This window comes from Lepisosteus platostomus, chromosome 2 (assembly GCF_059453375.1).
Source record: "Lepisosteus platostomus isolate fLepPlt1 chromosome 2, fLepPlt1.hap1, whole genome shotgun sequence".
In the NCBI taxonomy this organism is placed as follows: Eukaryota; Metazoa; Chordata; class Actinopteri; order Semionotiformes; family Lepisosteidae; genus Lepisosteus; species Lepisosteus platostomus.
This window is the reverse complement of record NC_142612.1, coordinates 34,465,847-34,485,687: the sequence shown is the minus strand read 5'-3', so window position 1 is coordinate 34,485,687 and position 19,841 is coordinate 34,465,847. Positions and strand designations below refer to the sequence as shown.

Below are 19,841 nucleotides of genomic sequence, written 5' to 3'. Positions count from 1 at the left end.
CTATTTTAGACTTCAGAAGTTAATTCTTAAACTACAAGAGTATAGTTTGTATGTCTTTGAATTGATCGTTCTTACATCTATATTAATGTCTAACGAATTTATTTTTAATATAATACACGTATTTTCACATTTTGTTTTTAAAATCTAACATACTACAATTCGATAATGAGGCTGGATTATTTTAATCTCTCGTCATTTCTAATAAGGAATAAATAACCAGGTTCATAAACACCTTGATGAAGCGGTGAAATTTGATTCATATGGGTCGGGGCAAATTTCAAAACGTAGCTTAGTTAAGCTGTGACACGTTAATTAAGAAAAGTGTATTTTGAATTTTTGGTGCAAATTAAGAGAGTTAAACGTTTTACAAGTACACCAGACTGATTCATAGTTGTGGATGTCTTATTTAATATTTATATTTTGTTGGTCAGTACAACCCCAAAGCAATATGAACATCAACTTTTGGTTGCACAAATAAGTAAGTCCCTAACTTTAAACCTTAGAGATAATGAAATAGCTTCACCGGCACACAAAGTGTTTCTAAGTGCCAGAAGCAGCTCTTGTCTACATTTTAGGTCAAAGAGTTAAAAAAAAATTGTACACATACATTTCAGATCAAATGGAATGTTATTTTAGGGCAATTAATATCCATTTAAAAATACTCTTGCATCTGTGTGTCTGCAGGTTTGATAGTTCTCTCTTCTTGACAAAGTTGGAGAAGCTGCTAAATTGGCCCAATTAAGCCAACGATGGACTACAAAAGGTAATTGAGAAATGAGTATTTTTTTAGTTGCTCAATTACTTTTGTCAGCAGCCTTGTCTCCTCCAACCTCAATTGCAAACACTAATCAATTTATACTGAATGGAAATGTGAAACACACAGTGTAAGATCTGACAGGGTCTTTAGAATTGGCACTTAATAATTTGTAGCATTGTGAGCGGAACACTATAAACAGAATATGTATTCAATTACTGGTCTTTTCATTTGGTTAACAAAAATATATTTTTAAAAGCCTGTCATTTGCAATATATGTTCTGAGTATTTATTAATTTAAGGCTTAGTTTTTAAGCTGATTCTGTATGTTGCTTAATTGCTCCTACTTAATTATTTTTCATTTGTAAAGGTTTTACAAAGCTAGGGATTTCATCTAGTAGGCGAAGTAAGACTGGTTGGAAAATTAAAATACAATGTAATTGTGTCTGCATGAAATAGAGCTATGTAGAGCAACACTAGGAGCTCCAGAAAGCCCTGCGACTAAAGGAGGAAATATATTTTCGGTTGAACCAGACACACCTGACAGAAATTGCATGAAACAGGCTTTAAAAGAGGAAAATCCTGGCCTTTATTTGTCCTTTAAGTCCTTTATATGTTCTTAAATCCTGATAGAGTCTGACATGGAGGGGATTTGGAGATTTACTGAGCTGGACAGAAAGAGAAAAGAGAAAATATTAATATAGTATCAGGTAAGCCTTTAAGTGAGAACCTGAAACAGACTTAGGAGAACCTATACCTGGAAAAGCTGAGGGTCAGTACCTTCTAAAGACCCTTTGCATTTGACTGTTGACTGTGATTCTGTCAGTGTGTTTGTCTATGCACTGTACATAAGAAAGCAGATTAGCTGCCAGGCTACAGACAGGTAACAGAAGATGTTAGTAAGGCTCATATAAATGATCTTGGATTATATCTTCTTAAATATGTTTGCTTAGACTTCTTCTTTTCTTAAAGACTGTAATTTTGTACTTAGTAAAACAAGGGCATCCCTTCTCTTTTTTTCTCTGTTACGGTATGCTGCATGTGTCCTGTGTTGTGCAAGACCCACCAACAGACAGCCACCACTTTGGGGTTTTACTCAAGTTCATGTGCATTTAAAGGTATTGAAAGCTGCATGATGTGCACTCTCTCACCAAAATACTATGTACATCCACCAAAATGCGTGTAGAGGAACTTAATCTACCCTTTGACCCAGCACTGAATTCTTTTTCTTCAGGTGCATCTTTGTCCTTTCTTTGCATAAGAAGGAAAATCAAGTAGCGCTTGATGTCTAAAAAGCAATGATAAAGATTTTAATGTTTTTGGTGTAAGCTTAAAATCAATTTTGAAATTAATTTGATTAATTTCCCTCATTGCTATAATATATTGAATAGTTAAGTATTTTTATTTTTTAATTATACAATATATTTTACATTTGTGAAATGCATTTGAGAAACTTAAACATATTAATTGTATAGATATAATAATAAATTATATATGTATATTATAGATGAATGCTGTTTCATGTTGTCTAAATGAGCCAGCTGATATATTCCTGAATTTTTTAATTCTTGGTGTAAGTAAAATGCTTTTGCAGACCTCAGTGGATGAAGATCAGTTTAATCTTAAACTAAGAATCAGATCAATTAACTAATTCAGTGCTTAGTTTGAAAGAAAATAAGGTCCTTGTGAGAGGATGTCAGCCTGTGTCCATTTCATGTATTGATCAGTTATGATATGTCTAACCTCTCAAGAGAGAGACTGCACGGGTTCCCCTGGGATGCAGAGAGACAGCACAGATTGGAAAGGGAGTAGAATGTCACTCCTCTAAAAGCTGAAATACATGTCAATGGAGAACTCTCCTGAATCCAACATGAATTACTTTTGTGCTGTGGAAATGCTAAAGTGTTTGTTTTCACTGTGCAGGGGGGACACAGTGTGGTTAAGTACCTGATTACTGCCTGCTGCAGAGGTGCAAGAAAAGCAGCACTTTGACTGCTGTGTGAGTGTGTGATCATGGTCTCTTGAAGATAATTTGTGCAGGTGTGGCCATGGAAGTGTTGTAGCCTGTGGGTGTCGCAGAGGCATGTGAAAAGCTGGAATGGACTCCACACTTTCTGCTGGGGCTCTGAGGAACAGCCTAGTGAAATACATCCTTGTATTTCAAGCAGAAGTCTGATTGTTTGAAGTGCCTGATTCAAACAATGTGAATCAGTGAATGGTGTTCAGGAAGACTGTGTGTGTGTGTGTGTGTGTGTGTGTGTGTGTGTGTGTGTGTGTGTGTGTGTGGGGAGTTTCTTGCAAAGAATTTCTGATGGACAGGTCTTTTTTCCTGTCTGGCCATGCACAAGTGAGACAAAACCGAGAGAGAAAAGTACTTGTGTGAACTGTGAGAAAAAAGAAAGGTGAAATGGAAGACTGATTGGTGATTTGCTGACCTGGAAGGGCTGCCCACTGGGATGTTAATGAACATGTGGTTTTAAAGGCTGGAGAGCAGGAGACTCAGCTGTAATTCCCCAGCTCCGATGGGGAATGGCAGGAGGTCTGTACCAATGGACTAAAGTGAAGACCAGAGAGCACGAAGTGCAGCCAGAAGGTGCCAAAGTGTAAGAAGGCTGGTAGTGACAGCCTATGCAGACACCAGACACACAACGGGTGTCACAAACTCAATCACACAGCAGTACCATTCTGTAAAAATGACTGATAACACAAAATAAACCATCTATTTATAGTGCACTTCCAGAGGTTTGTCTATACAGTATGACAGCAGTACCATTCTGTAAAAATGACTGATAACACAAAATAAACCATCTATTTATAGTGCACTTCCAGAGGTTTTTCTATACAGTATGACAGTTTAAGTGAAGCACATGGCCCATCTCCTCACTCCATGGTTGAGGAAGCCTTCTAGAAGATACAGTAGCTCAACCATTTCATTGAGAATTTACTACAATAGAAATAGTAATATGTATAAAAGCAGACTTTCCCATCTGTGTGAACCCAACATCTGGTTCATGCTAATTTAGCAGTGTGCTTTAGGGCCAAACTGGCCTGCCTTTTTTACATTATGTTATGATATACATTCAAGATGACTTGACTGGGGCTCTTTGATCACTGAGATACCGGGTGAGCTGACAACCACATTCAAAAGTCACATGTAGTCTTATGACTTAATAAGAGGAATACAGCCCTATGAGTGTTTGTGCCCAATCCATAATGCTGTAGCATTGTACTACTTATTAAAAAACAATTGCATTCATACAGTAAGTGAAAAGTAAATATTTATGTATGTAGAATTACAATTGTGTGATTTCTTGCAGTTCGTATATAAAAAAAAAATCAGGTAAAGCTATCACATTCACAGGACATTTATCAGGTAATTAAGCAGCAATGTAAATTTAACAAAGGTTTGCTTTAATTTATTTCAGTCTGAGGCACCTATAAAACCCTGTTCTGAGAAGTGTCTGGACATTACAGAGACAGCTGACAACTCCAGTACTGTACCTACCTGTAGCGAGGATGCTTGCAGGGTAAACATTTGCTGTTACTCTTACTAATGTACTGTTTGTTTTTAACTCAAGTCACTTTCTGTATTTTAATGCATTTCTCATGGAACATTACATTCAATCCAAATTTTATCCGAGTGATATCTGAAAGCAAACAGAATACATATCACGAATACATACAGTATGCATGCAGTAATAACTAAAGGACTGTGAGGTTAAAATTAGTTTTGTCCAGGAAAAAAAACAATTCTCAGACATGTATATGAAGTAAACGAAGAAACCGTCGTCATCACTTTGATTTAAAAAACTAAACAAATGAGTCAAACAATTCTCACAGTACAGCCTCTATACTCAGTCGCACTACAACACGTATTTAATCGAACCTGTGGGTTCAGGATAGTACGGCGGCCGCGATGTCTGAATTGAAACTTCTCCCAGTTGTCATGGAATCCATTACCAAAACAAACGCTTACGGTTGCTAGGCTACCGAGGTTTAAGTTAGTATCCATCTCTGTGGGACTGCAAAGTCTCTCCGGTGGGCTGTGCGCTATGTCGGACGTGGGATCCGAGGAATTTGAAGAAGAACATGGACCCTACCTCGGGGTTAGTAGCAATTAATATTTGTTTATTCTTATAGTAAGATTTAACTGGTAGAATTTTTCTAAATTCACCTCCTGAAAGCAAAACGTATGAACGAGTAGGGCCTGTACTTCGATTGTAAAGTAAAATAAATTAAGACATTTTAAAAAAGAGATATAAGTCTAACTAAACTAAATAAATGTATTCCTTTAGCTAGATGAGATGAGTTATTTCTGTATTACATTTGTTCTGTTTTTTTTTCACGTTTCGTGAAATTTAAAATTAGTCTACTTAAGCAGTCATTTGGGTTGAGGATGAATACCAATACAGCCGGGACGGCTGGATTGCTGAACTGGCGGCAGCTGAAAGCCCTGTTCTCTTAGGTACGCCTGTGAAACACGTTTTCTTCATATAAGCGTTTCTAATTGCTCTTCCTTAATTGTCTGCAATGCCTGGCGATCAAGGAGTACGAAGGGGATCGCAATGACGCCGGGGAGAGGCACGGAGTGGGGAAGGCTGTCCTGCCTAATGGGGATACTTATCAAGGACAGTATGAAAACGGACAAAGGAATGGACAGGTAAAAAAAAAAAACTATGGTAAACCTTTCAGATTTAATATGTGAACAGTGACAGAATGTGTCCTGATTGTGAAAATGACTAAAAAGTTAAACACAGGATTAGGACATACTGTGCATAAACCTTATGGAGGAGGTCACAAAATGTCATAGGACAGTGGTAGAATTGATGCTCTGAAATCCATTATTGAAAGAGCAACTAGATACATTCTGGGGTATAAGGTAATTTCCTACATTGCCAGACTGAAGGAACCAAACATTTTAAGTCTTGAACAGAGAAATCTATGAGGGGACCTTCTTGAACTATTCAGAGATCCTTAAAGGCTTTTACCCTGGGGTATTCTTCAGAATGATCATGAACTACTAGAGGACACCAGTAAAAACTGAGAGAAGGAGGCACCTCTTTATGGGGAAAAAAAATGAATTTTCCTAAATATCAGAAAACTAGCAGACTTATTTGCTGTAAAGTATATTCAGTACCTTGCAAAAGCATTCATCCTCTATCAGTAATAATCCATTTCCAATGATGTCCTGTACCATGTACAGTATAAACATTTTTTTGTCTATTAGCCAATATTTTTATTCAGATTTTAAATGTGAACACAGATTTCTGGGTGAAAGAAGTTCAATGAAAGCAAAAACTGCAAAGAAAAATTAAAAACTAAAATATGTCCCATATTTATTCTCCCCTGTGTCAATACTCAATGGATGCAGTTTTGGTGGCTATTACAGCTGTACTGTATGTTTTGTTTTTTTTTTATGGTTCTCTACCAACTGCACCCTGGAATGCACAGACCTAAAACTGGGAAAGAATTCACCTTTCAGCAGGTTCCCAAACAACGTCATAGAGCTTGAGCAGGTTTGCAAAGAAGAATGAACGAAGACTGAAAAATTTGGTGCGCAACGTTGGAACAGACTTTATCTGCAAAGACTCACAACTGTATTTGCTACCAAAAGTGATTCCACCAAGTAATTACATAGGGCAGTGCATATAATACAAACGATATGTTTTTATTGTTTTTTCTTTCCAGTTTTTGCTGATATTGAACTTTTCTGAATAATCATGTACATTATAGATTTGAGTTTTCAAGATTTGATTAAAAATACACGCCTTAAAAACAATAAAAATACATAATTTTAAAAAATGGACATCATTGGAAGGGAGTGAGCAAGCCACTGTAATTATGTTCATGTCTTAATGCCTGTTATGTTGCCAGCCTGTATTCCCTCTGGCCTGGTCTATATTCAGCTGTCCTGGGAGTGTGAGAATAGGGAGGTGGCTTTGCATCAGATGCTGTGTTGCCTTGGACTCAGACCTTGGGGGCTGTTGTCAGAAGACTGGTACCTACAGATTAGAAAGGAATCTCTTGCCACGTGGTGGGAAGGAACTTTCTGGAAACGCTGGTTGTGGCTGCCAGTATGAAAAGCTTCTCTCCATAAGACATCACAGCCCCCAGTGGAAATAAATAGGGAGACTAGGGGATTATGGTTGCCAGATTGACTGGGGTCTCTTGAGTTTTGAAGCTGTTAAACTAAAGTGCACTTGAAGTACTGTTATCTTTGGACTGTTTATTTAAGCTTCAGACCACCTCTTCATGCATTGTTATTCCTTAGGACTCTCATAGATTCTTAGATTCACTTCTGTGGTGTTAGACAGTTGGAGGACAATGAGAGTGCCCCGACCCTGTGTTGATTAGAAAGCAGCTGAAGTGTACTGAGCTCCTGGGAAACTTAGAACATTCTCCAGGAAACTAAAGTTAATTAATTACACATTAAAATGTAAACCCTGCACTTAACACAGATTTCGTGGTCTTCTGTTTTACAACTTTAGTACTCAGGATGCAGACACTTTAATACATTGGGATATGTTTGAAGAGCTGTAGTTAGATGTGTTGTAATTGATCATGAGATTTCAAGAAGTTCATATATGAGGCTCATGGGAGCTTTGACATTTTTGTTTCCTGTGACATCCTGTAATAGTAGTTATGTGTACATGTTGTACATTATTTTCCCTGTACCAACATTACAGTGTGTGTCAGAACATTATCTTCAAAATGGAGTCAAAGTTGAACTTTGGAGTTTCCATATTTATAATATAATGGTATAAAAAAGGTTCTCTATAAGCTATACGATGGCTGTATAAGTAACTTGTTCTACCACAACAACTTTTGACCCCCAAGTGACATTTGTGCTATTTTCACTAGTTAGAATAAAGCAAAACAGGTATAGAGGTATGACACTAAGAGGTGTAATGTCAGGATAGGCACAGGATATTGATAAAATTATAGTAAAATTTGTAAAAATGGGGACATCGGTAGCCACAAAGAATATAATCTTTAACAACAATTGAGCTGACTTAGTTGAATGGACCCTGATATAAAATGAGAAATCTTTCATTATTAAGATATTCAGATTACAATACAATTTGCTAAAATAAAATGGAAGACTTTTCTGTCCTTTTTCCCTTGACTCAAAATGTTTCGAGACCTTGCAAGAGATGGAAGTGAAAATATCCAGCCCACCTGGCAGCTGTTGTGGGTGGACTGTGCTGTCCACTTGCATGACCAGCAGTGCCAACTGTGATGCTGATGATTTCTTCCTGTTCTCCTGCTCCAGTGCTTAAATGCCAATATTGCTTTGGATGACTGCCACAGATCTTGCCACTTTTTTCCTTACTTTTCTCCAGGAAACACTAACAACATGAACCTGTTGTAATACAGAAGACCATATTGTTTCTCTAGTAGCTAAACATTTGATAGCAGAGACATCTCCGAAGAGCTCATTTCATGCTGAGTTAAGTCTGCAGTAAAGACTCTCGGCAAATAAATGTTGAAAGCCTACCCTTTTTATATCTTTTTAAATTAAGTTTTAATCCTCACACTGTTTTACTAGAGTGTTGTTTAGCCTTCACCCATGGCTTGTAAAAGCTGCTGCTAAGTAGCCTCTGAATGCTCATGGCGATCTTTATCATATTTGTGCCTCCAAAACTGTGTTTGAATAATTAATGTAGGCGAGCATCTGTCTCCATGTTTAACAGGGCACTTAAACAGAACAGGTTTGTAAAACTGCTTTAAAGGTGCATATTGGTAATTTGTAAATTAGGCTTTCTCTCAGCTGAGATGAAAGTTGCTAATTCTTTTACTTTACATTTTATAAGGAAAAATTGTTCTCTGTTCATCTCAGTGATGAGACTATGCAAACTGCTGAACAGTGTTACTGTTATAACAGTGTTATTTGAAAGCATCTTTTTGCATGGGCTTTAAAGTGAATAGGTGGTCAGTGTTAAACATTTGCTGAATTTGGACATTAAGCACAGATTTTCATTGCTCCAACCCTGGAATCATTCCCTAAATCAAGTTTTTAAAGCTTTTTGTTCTATCTGCTTTTGAAGCACACTGAAGTGCCTTGGTGTCTCCCAAGTCAAACTGTGAGTACAAGTGTCTTGAGTGTCAAACTGCATAAATGTGTGAGCAGGGTGATTTTAATTCAATGCTTAAAAATAGAAAGAATATTTTGCCTGTTGGACTTCCTCAGGTGTGTGGAAGAAAGAGAGAAAGAGGTGGGGAGAAGGCGTGTTGTTGAGAGGTTGAGTAAGAAGGACAAAAGCAATAATATGTGAGAATGGGTGTAGGAAGTGAGAAAGTTTGTTCAATGATATGGAAATTTGGGACATGATTTCCAGAAGACGTTTAAAACCCAGAAATCTGTAAATGAATGAAGTAATGAATTGATCATTGAGAGTTGGGGGAAGGTGAGAACATACAGTAGTTGAAGGATAATTTTGGTTTCATTTTCATATCATTCTGGAATAAGAATCCTGGAATCCTTGTAAAGGAACACAGATGGAGAGTAAGTGGACGGGTAAAATGAATAACCATCGTCAAAAAGAAATCTTTGATTATTCTAATGTCTTATCTGAAATATTTGTATTTGCATACTGTAATTCCCTGCAAATTCATTTGGTCTTATTTGTTCTTTTTTTTAAATCTTCAGCTCTCTGTCTCCCCCTCATGTGATAACTGTACCGCTGTAGGAGAGGACAATCTAAATCTTATCCCGCTTATTGTGTTACAGGGAACCTATAGGTTTAAAAATGGTGCTCGTTACATTGGTGAATATTACATGAATAAGAAGCATGGACAAGGTACTTTCTACTACCCTGATGGATCAAAATATGAAGGTTAGCATTTTCCTAGTTTGCAATGTAAAATTTGTGAAATATTTTTGGGGAAACATTAAGTAAAGTACACACATATATATATATAGTACCACTCTGTGTGGTTTTATTTTTTTATTTATCATGCTAACACTTTGAAGTTTCTTATATACCTGTTGGTCCCTCACAGGTGGCTGGGTTGATGATCAGAGGCAAGGTCATGGAGTGTACACATACACAAATGGAGACACTTATGATGGAGAGTGGATGAATCATCAAAGGTATATTTTTCTGACTTGTAAAAACAGGGTTTCCATTCTGATTTTCTCATGCTGCATATTGCTACTTATTACATTCTTATTTTCACTGATGTTCTGGAGAATTATAGAAGGGTTGCAGGAGAATTTTGGGAGCAAATACTGTTTTTTTAATTATGAAATCTAATTAAGTCTACTTAAAGGGTAGTAATTCAACCCTGTTAAGGTTACAGAATTAAATCCTTTGCACTGCTTTTTGGGAGTGACACCACTTGAAAATAAGACAGTTGTTGCCTGGAATATCTGGATTATGACATTTCTAGCCATTTGATAATTATATATGCTTAATTTAAAAAAATAGCTGTTGTGTGCTAAAACTAAAAAGTGAGACAGTATTTATACAGTGAAGAAGTGAACAGTGCAGTTAGTATTGATATTGCAATTTTCAGATATTGTTCTCAGTAACCCCTTAAGTACAGAAGGATAAGCAATATTTAAACTGCTGCACCAATCCCTTAACCTTTCAACACTTTATCAAAATGAAGTTTACGCATATAGTTCCATGTCATCTATGCAGATGTGGAAGTTGAAGTGGAAACAAGCAAACGTGCTCATTTCTTTCATTTTTTTTCTTTTCAGGCATGGGCAGGGTGTGTACACCTATGCAGATACAGGATCAAAGTATGTTGGCACCTGGGCACTGGGCAAACAGGAGGGAGCAGGAGAATGCATCCACCTTAACCACCGATTTCAAGGAAACTTCGTCAACAGCAATGCAAGTTGCGAGTCCAACTCAAATGTTAACATTTTAATATTTAATTACACAAAATATTTTGTATCATACAGTTATTGATGAAAAAACTGTGAACCCCTATTGAATAAAACCCGCTGTTCTCCCTGACACAAAAACAGTTGAACTGTGTACATGTTGTGTACTCATCATAGTTCTGAGAAAGACTGAACCTAATTCAAGTCTATTTTTAGAGCAGGATTGCCTTCAGATCAGATTGTTGAAGATGGTATATAGGTATATTGAACTAGACTTTCCATTAGGGATTAAAATCTGGTGAAGATGAAATGTTCTTCATACTCTTCATTCCAACTATGCCTATCCTTGAGAAAGTTTATCAATTAACTTGACTGGAGGTTCCACATATTTTGACCTTGTGTATTTTGGCACATTACAGGACAAATACACTGAATTGTATAAATTGTTTTTATTTGGTTGTTAATAATTATTTTTTAATTAATTTCAGTACTTAGTACTTTTAACACCAAAGGATAATAAGATGGTTTTATTATCATAATATTGAGAAGTGTGAGATTACTGGGCAATTAAACTAGATGGGGAAATGTAGGTGAAATTAAGAAAGGCTGAATCTAAGTGTAGCCAAGTGTAGAGAAGTGTAGTTCAGGATTAGCACCCCTACTCTTAAATTGTTCTGTGTGATCTTTATTGACCACATGTAATCAGGACCTTTGTACTAAAATGTGTTGTCTGGGGGAAAAATATCCACCATCTAGTTCAGCAGCAGCCAAGGTTTTCCTAGAAGATCAATTATAATTATTACTTAATCAATGATTTACATAGCACTTTACATATAGGAAGAGATCCATGTCATCCTCTGGTGAAATGTACCACACACTCAAGTTCATGGTAGCCATTCTGTAGCCCCATTTGATCTACTGTACTTCCACTGCAGATCAACCAAATTTTTATATAGGCCAGATTGTGCAAACCTCGATGAGAATTTAATTTGGGCACTAGGGTTAACACCCATATTCTTGTTAACAGTGTCAAAGGATACTGTTTGGGCCCAGTCATGCTGAGCTTCTGAGATCTCATGAGATCAGTCCTTAAGAAGTAGTATAGCATTAAAACTACACTGTTTTTGATTAAGATTAATGTAAGCAAAAAATACACATTTCAAGTTGTGTCAAATGACATTTCTAGGAGAAAATGTACTCCCACCCCCCAAAAATATATATGCCTGCCTGAATAACTGGTGTCACTCCTGGCTTCATTGTATCTTGAGATACAACTATTTACATATTTAAAATTTTGCAGAAGCCTAGTTTGGGATTATGTGGTATTGCACTGCCTAAATTGTACGAACCCAGGAAAAGTAGATGTTAGAAAGGATATACTTTTTTTTAAATAGGTTGGATGTGTACCCTTACATTGGCACTACTTAAACAGTAGAAGATGAAGAAGTGAAAATGTACCTAATTCACAGTGTTTATTAACATGGCTTTGCTTTGTTTCTAGCCTTTTGGAACTGGGAAGTATGTCTTTGACATTGGCTGTGAGCAGCATGGAGAGTTTCTACATGTGGAGCAGGTAGGCAGAAGCACCAATAGTAGAACTGTTCATTGTTGTCCTATTCTGTATTGACAGCATCCACACTATTTGCCTAAAAACATGCAGTGGACTCCAAAAGGGTGCCCCTCATTCACACTTATAGTGTACATCCAGGAGATGGTTAAATCTTGTCCAAACTATTTACAATATGACAGATTAAGATGGAAGCCACAAGGAGCTGTCACATTGTCCATGGTGCGTTTACAGAATGTTACAGGCATGTTTGAGCATTGTTTTCATTGAATTGAGTATTAATGTTTAGTTCAGCAAGATTTCTGCAGGGTGTTTCTGGCATTGTATTCCTAAGATTCTATTTGATTGTGAAAATGTTTTTTTATAACCAAGCAAAAAAGCATGCAGTGCAATATGAAGGGCAATCATTTCAACAGTCAACGTTGTGAGTGTAAATTAACACTGTGTTAATTAGTGTTAATTAACGTTCACCTTACAGTTTATGCATCAGAATTCAATGGAGTGTTAAATTATTTAAAAAATGAATGTAACAGGCTGTATTTCTTTTTAGGCTGAATGTGAAATTTTTCATTTCATTCAATAGGTTTTGTAATCTTCTCTGATTGATAAATTAATCTTGTTTTTGAAGGATGGAGGTGACATCAGTAAGTTAATTTAGGTGTCTTTAATTCACATTGATCAAAATCATCTGCTGAAAACAATTCTAGGTAGAATGGTAAGGATGTAACATGAGGCAGGAAAGGGAGTATGGATCCTGTGCAGGACTCAGGAGAGAGTCCAAATCACTAGGCTAAGACAAAATCCAGGAAACAAGCAAGAAAGTCTGATAATGGTTGAGACAGCAGGAGAATAACAATCTGAATCATAAGACTAAATTGTAATCGAGGGGACAATCAAGAGGGTCTGATAACGATTAGACAGAAAGAAAATAATGCGGACTAGGGAGCTCGAGGAGAATCTGCAATAGTGAATGGGGAAGTGAGAAAAAAGGGGAACTGAAATAGTGATGGGAGTGAATAGTGATAGGTAAATTAGTTGCAGTGTAAACGTTTGTTAAAGACCGTGCGGGTGGGAATGTGAGACTGGTCAGAGGCCCGTGCGGAATGCGTGACGAAGGATCAGCCCAGACTGTATATAGTATGTAATCCCTCACATTTAACAGCCAAATCTACAGTACTTGGTTAATTTCAGCAGTTACTATACAGTACCTCTCATTAAATCATTTCTTTTTATCTTTACAGATACAGGCAAATAAAAAGCTTACTTCACTTAAAAAAAACAATCTCTACAGATTAACTGTCTAAACAAAAATGCTAAAATTACAATAGAATATCACCACAGAACTGACTTTTTTCATAGAGAAAGAAAAACCTGAGTGAAAAGTGTAGAATAATGCAAATTGTTGAAGTATCTTGCATGGCAGTCTGAGATTTAATTTTGCTTTTCAGCCACTTTAAATTTGCTTTACAAGTAAGTGTCACGTACGTCCAAAGGGACTAACCGTGGGGTGCAAGAGAGCGGAAAAAGACCCATATGCGTAGCGGCGAGACGGGAAAAAAGCCCAGACTCATTAGTGCAAAGAGTTCAGGAATGCCGTATAGAAACCTATGCCCTCAGGGAGTGGACGTGGGGCGCCCTGATGCTAGGCGGGTCTCAGGACATCCGAACGTCAATGCTGAGCCATGACAGAGTGCAAGACCTGGAAATATATAACCCAAGGGAAAGAGGGGAACCGGAAGGACAGCAGACCGGAAACTAGGGACAGGACAGAGAAGGAGTGCCGTCTGGCTACAGAGGGCGTGACAGTAAGAAGCTGTTTTTTTTGGGAAGGAAGATTTTCTAGATATTAAAAAACAAGGTAGGAAAACTACAGTGACCCTAAAGTACTCTTCAGCAAAGGAAGTAAATGGAGCTGCCTGAAAAAAACTATGAGATACAATATATAAATAAGACTAGAGATCTTAGAGGATTATTTCACATACTATAGTTACCTAAATGTGCTCACCTCAGTAATAGTAAACTATTTTATACAGCTCCTTAAAAAATCAATCATTTAAAAACACTAAAGTGAGTTTACAAGAAAGGTGAAAAAAAGTATACTAGAAGCACACAAGGTAATCTATTACATGATACCTGTGCTCTTTTGAAGGAGTCAAACTTGTATGGCAGTCGCAGTGCTTGTGGACAGCAATAGCTTTGATCTAGGAGGTCTATGTATTTCATCAATAAAAAGAATCGGTACATTCCCATACTGCTCAAATTGGAATTGAGGTTTATTTCCTCGCTGGGGCAGAAGGAGCTGAGGTGCACTGCTGTCTGGATTAGGGTGTCACATTTGGTTGTGTTTTTGTCTTCTTTTGAAAGCACAGATGTAATTATAGCTCTGCTTGACAGGAGTGCTTTATCTTTCAGGCTCATGCTTTTGCCCTATTCACAGAGAACAGGCTGAATTAGATTTCTAACCTCTTGTCTGTTTCAGAAAATCGGAAAGCTAGAAATCTAAAATGGAAAAAAATAGTATATACTGCTCATACTCAGTTTTTTCATATCTTTATTTCTTCTGGCTTTATTCCAGCTGCACTTTAAACTGAACTATTTTCACAAAAAAATGTTAAATAATTTTAAGCTTTTATCAGTAATATTTGGGATAACTCTGAGGGTGTTTCTTGAAAAGAGTAGGTGTGTTACTCAAGTGTCCTGGCAAAACTTTACCAATCATGGCAGTGTTACACATTAGTGGTGGAAGGGAGTCCCCATTCCCTGTAGAGCTTTTTGTGTGTAGTGTCCAAAAAAGTGCTATATAAATGTAAGGAATTATCTTTACCATTCCCTACGTATTTTTAAAAAGTTTCACATTTTCTGACAGCAATATGACTGATTTTTCAATAATTTATATGACTTCTTGAAACTTGTTAGCACATTCTTTTTATTCAGAATCAGCAATATGAGAGAACTTGTAACAGTATGTTTTGTTACAACAGTGGCTTTTCAAGCTCTGGTAATTTACTTGTTTACCAGTAACTCTCGCCAAGGAATTGGCCAGGAATCTCCCCAGGAATTATTATAATCTTTTCCTTAAATTAGCAATAATCTAAAATAGTAGGTCATTTTTACACTAACATGAAGATCAAAACAGAATCTTATTTTAAAATAACCTTTGTGCTTAGTCTTTGTGAATAGAGTTCATAGTGAGTTATTAACTATGAACTATGAACTATTAATCTTAAGTTATTATTTAAGATTGCTGTTTTGATTTTATATGCGTGAAGCATGACGTATTGCCCACTGTGCCTATTCCGTTCTGTTTGCCTATATTCCCCCAGCCAGTACTGCTTGTTCTTGTTTCTACAATAAGGTCATTATCATGCTGCATGATCATGCATGATGAAACACTGTTGAATAGTTATGAAAGCACATAAGCAGACAAAATGTTTCTGTACACTTTAGAAGTAATTCTGCTGCAATCATTAGTTCCAGAGATGACATACCTCCACCAAGCTTTAAGCAAATTATTAAGCATCACAGGGGTAGTGTCATGGTCTGGGCATACTGTACATTGTCACCTCTGGAACTAATAATGGCAGCAGTTTACAGAAACATATTCTTAAAACAACACTAATGTTGTTTGTTTCAGAGGTAGGGTTGTTTCTAATTTTCTGAATGTCACAATAAAATTTTAAAAGTACAAATCTAGCAAGACACAACACACATGAAAAGCTAATATTGTGAATAATTAGTATTTAGGGTAAGAAGAAGCAGAGAACTGGTACAAAAAGCTTACAATTTTAAAAATCCTATAAGTGTGTAAAGATTTCTGAAAGCTGTCTTTGTTGACTTAATTGAAAATTCAGGATTGTGAAAGGTATTGAGAAAGACAATCCATGGGATACTGTGATTGATTACACAAGTTTGTATGGAAAATAAGCTCAGTAGCATAGTGTACAGAAATAGGAGAGACACTTCTTTACAAACAGAAAAATGGTTAAAGCTGTCATTGTGGCATGCTTTATGAACATGGGATTCCTGGGTCATTAAGTTACTAGTAACCAAACAAGCAGTAGAGAATGAATGGTTTCCTCTTGTTTGCACTATTTTCTTGGTTTGACATTCTTCAAAGAGCAAAAGTGGTCTGTTTCCTGTGCCAGGATAAAGGTGAAGGGGAAGATGAGGATCCCATCAGTGCCACTGTACTGAAGTGGAAGGCAGACAAAGTGACTGCCATGACTCTCTGGACACCAGTCGAGGAACTGAAGAAGCAGCCAGCAGGTGGGCATCGACCCTTTCCATTCTGGTTTTTACTTGGCACACTCGAGATAAACTACAATTCTGTGTTATTGATTGTAACAAATTAACTTGTGTTGTGCTGCCTCTGTCTTAATACTTATTGATCTCTGTGGTGCCTTTGACAGTGTGGATCAATCTATTCCTCTGCACACTTTTGTCCCCTACATTTCTGATAACACAGAAATGGTCCTTACTCTTATCTATCCCTAATTTCTTAATCTACTCCTGTTCTTTGGGTTCTCTCACTTGTTCCCATGGCTTTCAATATTGTTTTGGTGTTGATAATGCTCAAATCCTTTTCTTTTCATTCTGTTGTTTACTCTGTCTTCTCCTGTATCTCTTCCACAACCATCACCTCTTGGCTGATGTCCTATAATATTAAACTTTCCTCAAAGTCCGACCTGTTTTGTTCTCCGTTCCTTTCTTTCCTCTCTGTGGACATTAATGAGGTCTTTTTCTCTTGACTCCATCACCCCTTTCCTTATTTTTCAAGAACCTTGAACCTTGAAGCATTGCAACACATTTCTTGTCTAGCACATTGTTGCCACTTTTTCTTATGCAACATTCTCAGAATATGCTCTTTCCTTCCTTGTCCTTTTCCGAACAAGTTCTAGTACAGGCCCTAGGTAGTCTCCTGCCTAAACAATTGTAGTGTTTCCTGCCAACGTCATTCGTCCGCTCCAGACATCTGCTGCTTGGCTTTTTTTTATTCTTCCTCACTCAGCCCATGCTACTCCATTATTCCAATCCTACCATTGGCTCCTTATTCTAGTTCCTGCCTAGCGTTGCCAAAACCATTCTCCTTTTTCCTATCTTCACTCTCTTATCAATCCCTACAGACCCTTTGCAAAGTAGTGACATATGATAAATTAAATCAGTGTGGTAGTAAATGGTGTTAAGAGTGAAGAAGAAATAATCAAGCAGAAGAGGATTGGAAAGAAAAAGAACACATGTGCGAATCAGCCTGTCCAGTTCAACATGGGTCTGTACTTTGTGATTATCCTGGAAATTATTGTTCTTACTGGATATTTGATTACATTACTAAGCTGGGTATGGCTAGTTCAGAGGCTGGGGCCTCTAAATATCTTGAACAAGGTTGCTGTAGAACCTTTTTAATGTAGAAATATTTACATTTTGTTTATTCAATGCAGCACCTGGGGAGGTGAAAGAGAGTGAAATACAGGCCACTGGGCCTGAGCCTACTATAGCAGAGGACAAAGAGGAAACAGACCTGGTTTCTGAAGTGGGAAAAGAGCCTGAGGTGGAGCCAGAGGGGACTCAGGCATTATCTACTGCCCCCAAAGAAGTAGAGGAGTGACTGCTGCAGCACGTCAGAGACACTGCTGCCACTAAATGAAAAACTATACAGCTGTACTTTTAGGCATGAATAAATAGATATTTTTACTAGGTCTACACTTTGTCATTTTTAAAGCAAAGTAAAAATAGTTAAATGATTTAAACATAATAAGGGTTTCAAACAAGCACATTTAATTTGTTCTATGTTTTGAATAGTGGATTGTTACATTTATTAAAATAAATAATCTGTTTATCCATGTTGGCTCACAGTTTAAATTACAAAATGTTTAAATTAAATGTAAGCAAACATAAAACAACAGAGAGCATTAATACATTATGAATATTTATATTGTCTTTCTTGTATTACATACTTGGCATTTTACAAATAAATTATTTCTGTTCATAAATCTTGAAAAGTCTTGCTTTGATGTGATTTTGCTGTAGTACCTTAATCTGTTCATGTATATCAATTCTCTTAGACTAGGAATAATTATTGTTGCTTTCTTTGAACTCTTTCTAAGGCTATTACTATTCTTTTAATGGTTTGGTGTCCAACAGTAAGCACAATATTCTAAATAAGGTCTTACTAAACCATTGTAAGGCTTGATTACAACTTTCACCGAATTAAAATCCACATTGCTATGTGTATATAGAAAAATTTTCTCTTGATAAGCATATAGGATATTGTACAGTACATAACCTGCCCTTTGAGTGCAGCTTCCTGTTGTTCTGAATTATCTATGTGATATATACAGTATATATACAGTATATAGTCTATGTTTTTACATCCTGTGTGGATCGTACTTGTCAACATTTCAATTTCTATACCATTTGTAATTTTCCATGATTTTAGTAAATCCATTACTGCTTTATCTGTGTTTGCCACTCCCCCGATATTTTGTATCATTTGTAAATTTAATCACTTATTAACTATCATTTCTGTTTAAGAATCAACATTTTATAAGGGTCCTTTTCAGAAGCTTTTTTTGTAAATCAAAATATACTAAAGCACGTTTTCTGATTAGGAGTAGCAGAGATCCAGTCCAGTAAATGTTATAGGTCACCCTGCATCATCAGTTTCTACAAAATTTGAATAAGTTAAGAAAGTAATGTGCTTAAGAGAACTCTCAGATGGGAAATTTGCTTTTCTGGCAGGTAAAATACATAACACAATACATAGTAGATAGATAGATAAGACTTTATTGATCCCAAAGGGAAATTGATGTGTTTAGTACATTTAACACAACATGAACACATTAACAATTAAAGACATACAATGAAAAACGTTAGCAGCTTTAAGTAATCTTCAAAATTTAGACAAAGAATTTGGGTAATGGGTGTATGAGATAGATATATACTGTAAGATGAGAAAATAAAATTAATTTAATAAAATGTCTGGATTTTTTTTCACTTTGACATTATAGAGTACTTTGTGTTAATGAGTGGCACAGATTCTCAGTTAAATACATCATGGTTCCATGCTTTAACACAATAAAAAAAGTCCAAGGGAAAAAGTCCAAGGCAAGTAAATACTTTTGCAAAGCACAATAGTAGCTATAAAACTGCTGGATTAGGCCTCAGGCTGCTTAATTTTATGAGCAAGGTTATATTGGCAACAGTGGTAGATCTAGTATTGAACCTCTAATTATCTATTTCCTGTGTACTGGACATCAGGGCTATCTGACACACAAGGCACAAGGAAACAGAATAAGTTACTGAACATTTGGGTGTAGTCTATGCATTAAAATTACTAAGCATGCTTTCCTGCTAACGAAATTCACCACATCCATCTCTGGGGCTATTCATAGTGTTAACAAATACTGTTTCATTAGTGTTTTTTTAAAAAAAAAACATTATTGTTTTTAAAAAAAACTGAAAGGAACAGATGGGCTTAAAATACTTTTCTTGTGCTGGCTGCTAGTCGACTAACATCTTGATGAATCCAGCTTAAGTACTTACTGTAAAAGTACTTAAGTACCAGCAGGCATATCACCCTGCAACTCATATCTGGTAACCCACTGAAGCAGCTGTGCACCTGGTCAGTACCTGGATGGGAGACTACCTGGGATAAAAAAAAGTTTTTTTCAACCTCACCCTCAACG

The 19,841-nt window shown here is 36.6% G+C and overlaps 1 protein-coding gene across 1 annotated transcript; it reads left to right on the top strand.

Moving 5' to 3' along the window:
- Positions 1-4,704: 4,704 nt before the first annotated feature.
- On the top strand, positions 4,705-18,146 carry rsph1 (radial spoke head component 1). Its single transcript, XM_088606901.1, has 8 exons — positions 4,705-4,860; positions 5,301-5,414; positions 9,486-9,591; positions 9,758-9,848; positions 10,464-10,599; positions 12,094-12,165; positions 16,305-16,425; positions 17,595-18,146. Exons 1-8 carry the CDS (start codon positions 4,807-4,809, stop codon positions 17,759-17,761), a joined length of 861 nt encoding a protein of 286 aa, XP_088463027.1. The 5' UTR covers positions 4,705-4,806; the 3' UTR covers positions 17,762-18,146.
- Positions 18,147-19,841: the final 1,695 nt, after the last annotated feature.

What these genes read in the sequence shown, in the direction of transcription:
- rsph1 (XM_088606901.1), top strand. Translation starts at nt 4,807, where the DNA reads ATGTCGGACGTGGGATCCGAGGAATTTGAAGAAGAACATGGACCCTAC. An exon ending in GAGTGGATGAATCATCAAAG is followed by an intron (nt 9,849 to 10,463) that starts GTATATTTTTCT and finishes TTTTCTTTTCAG; the next exon opens with GCATGGGCAGGGTGTGTACA. An exon ending in GAAACTTCGTCAACAGCAAT is followed by an intron (nt 10,600 to 12,093) that starts GCAAGTTGCGAG and finishes CTTTGTTTCTAG; the next exon opens with CCTTTTGGAACTGGGAAGTA.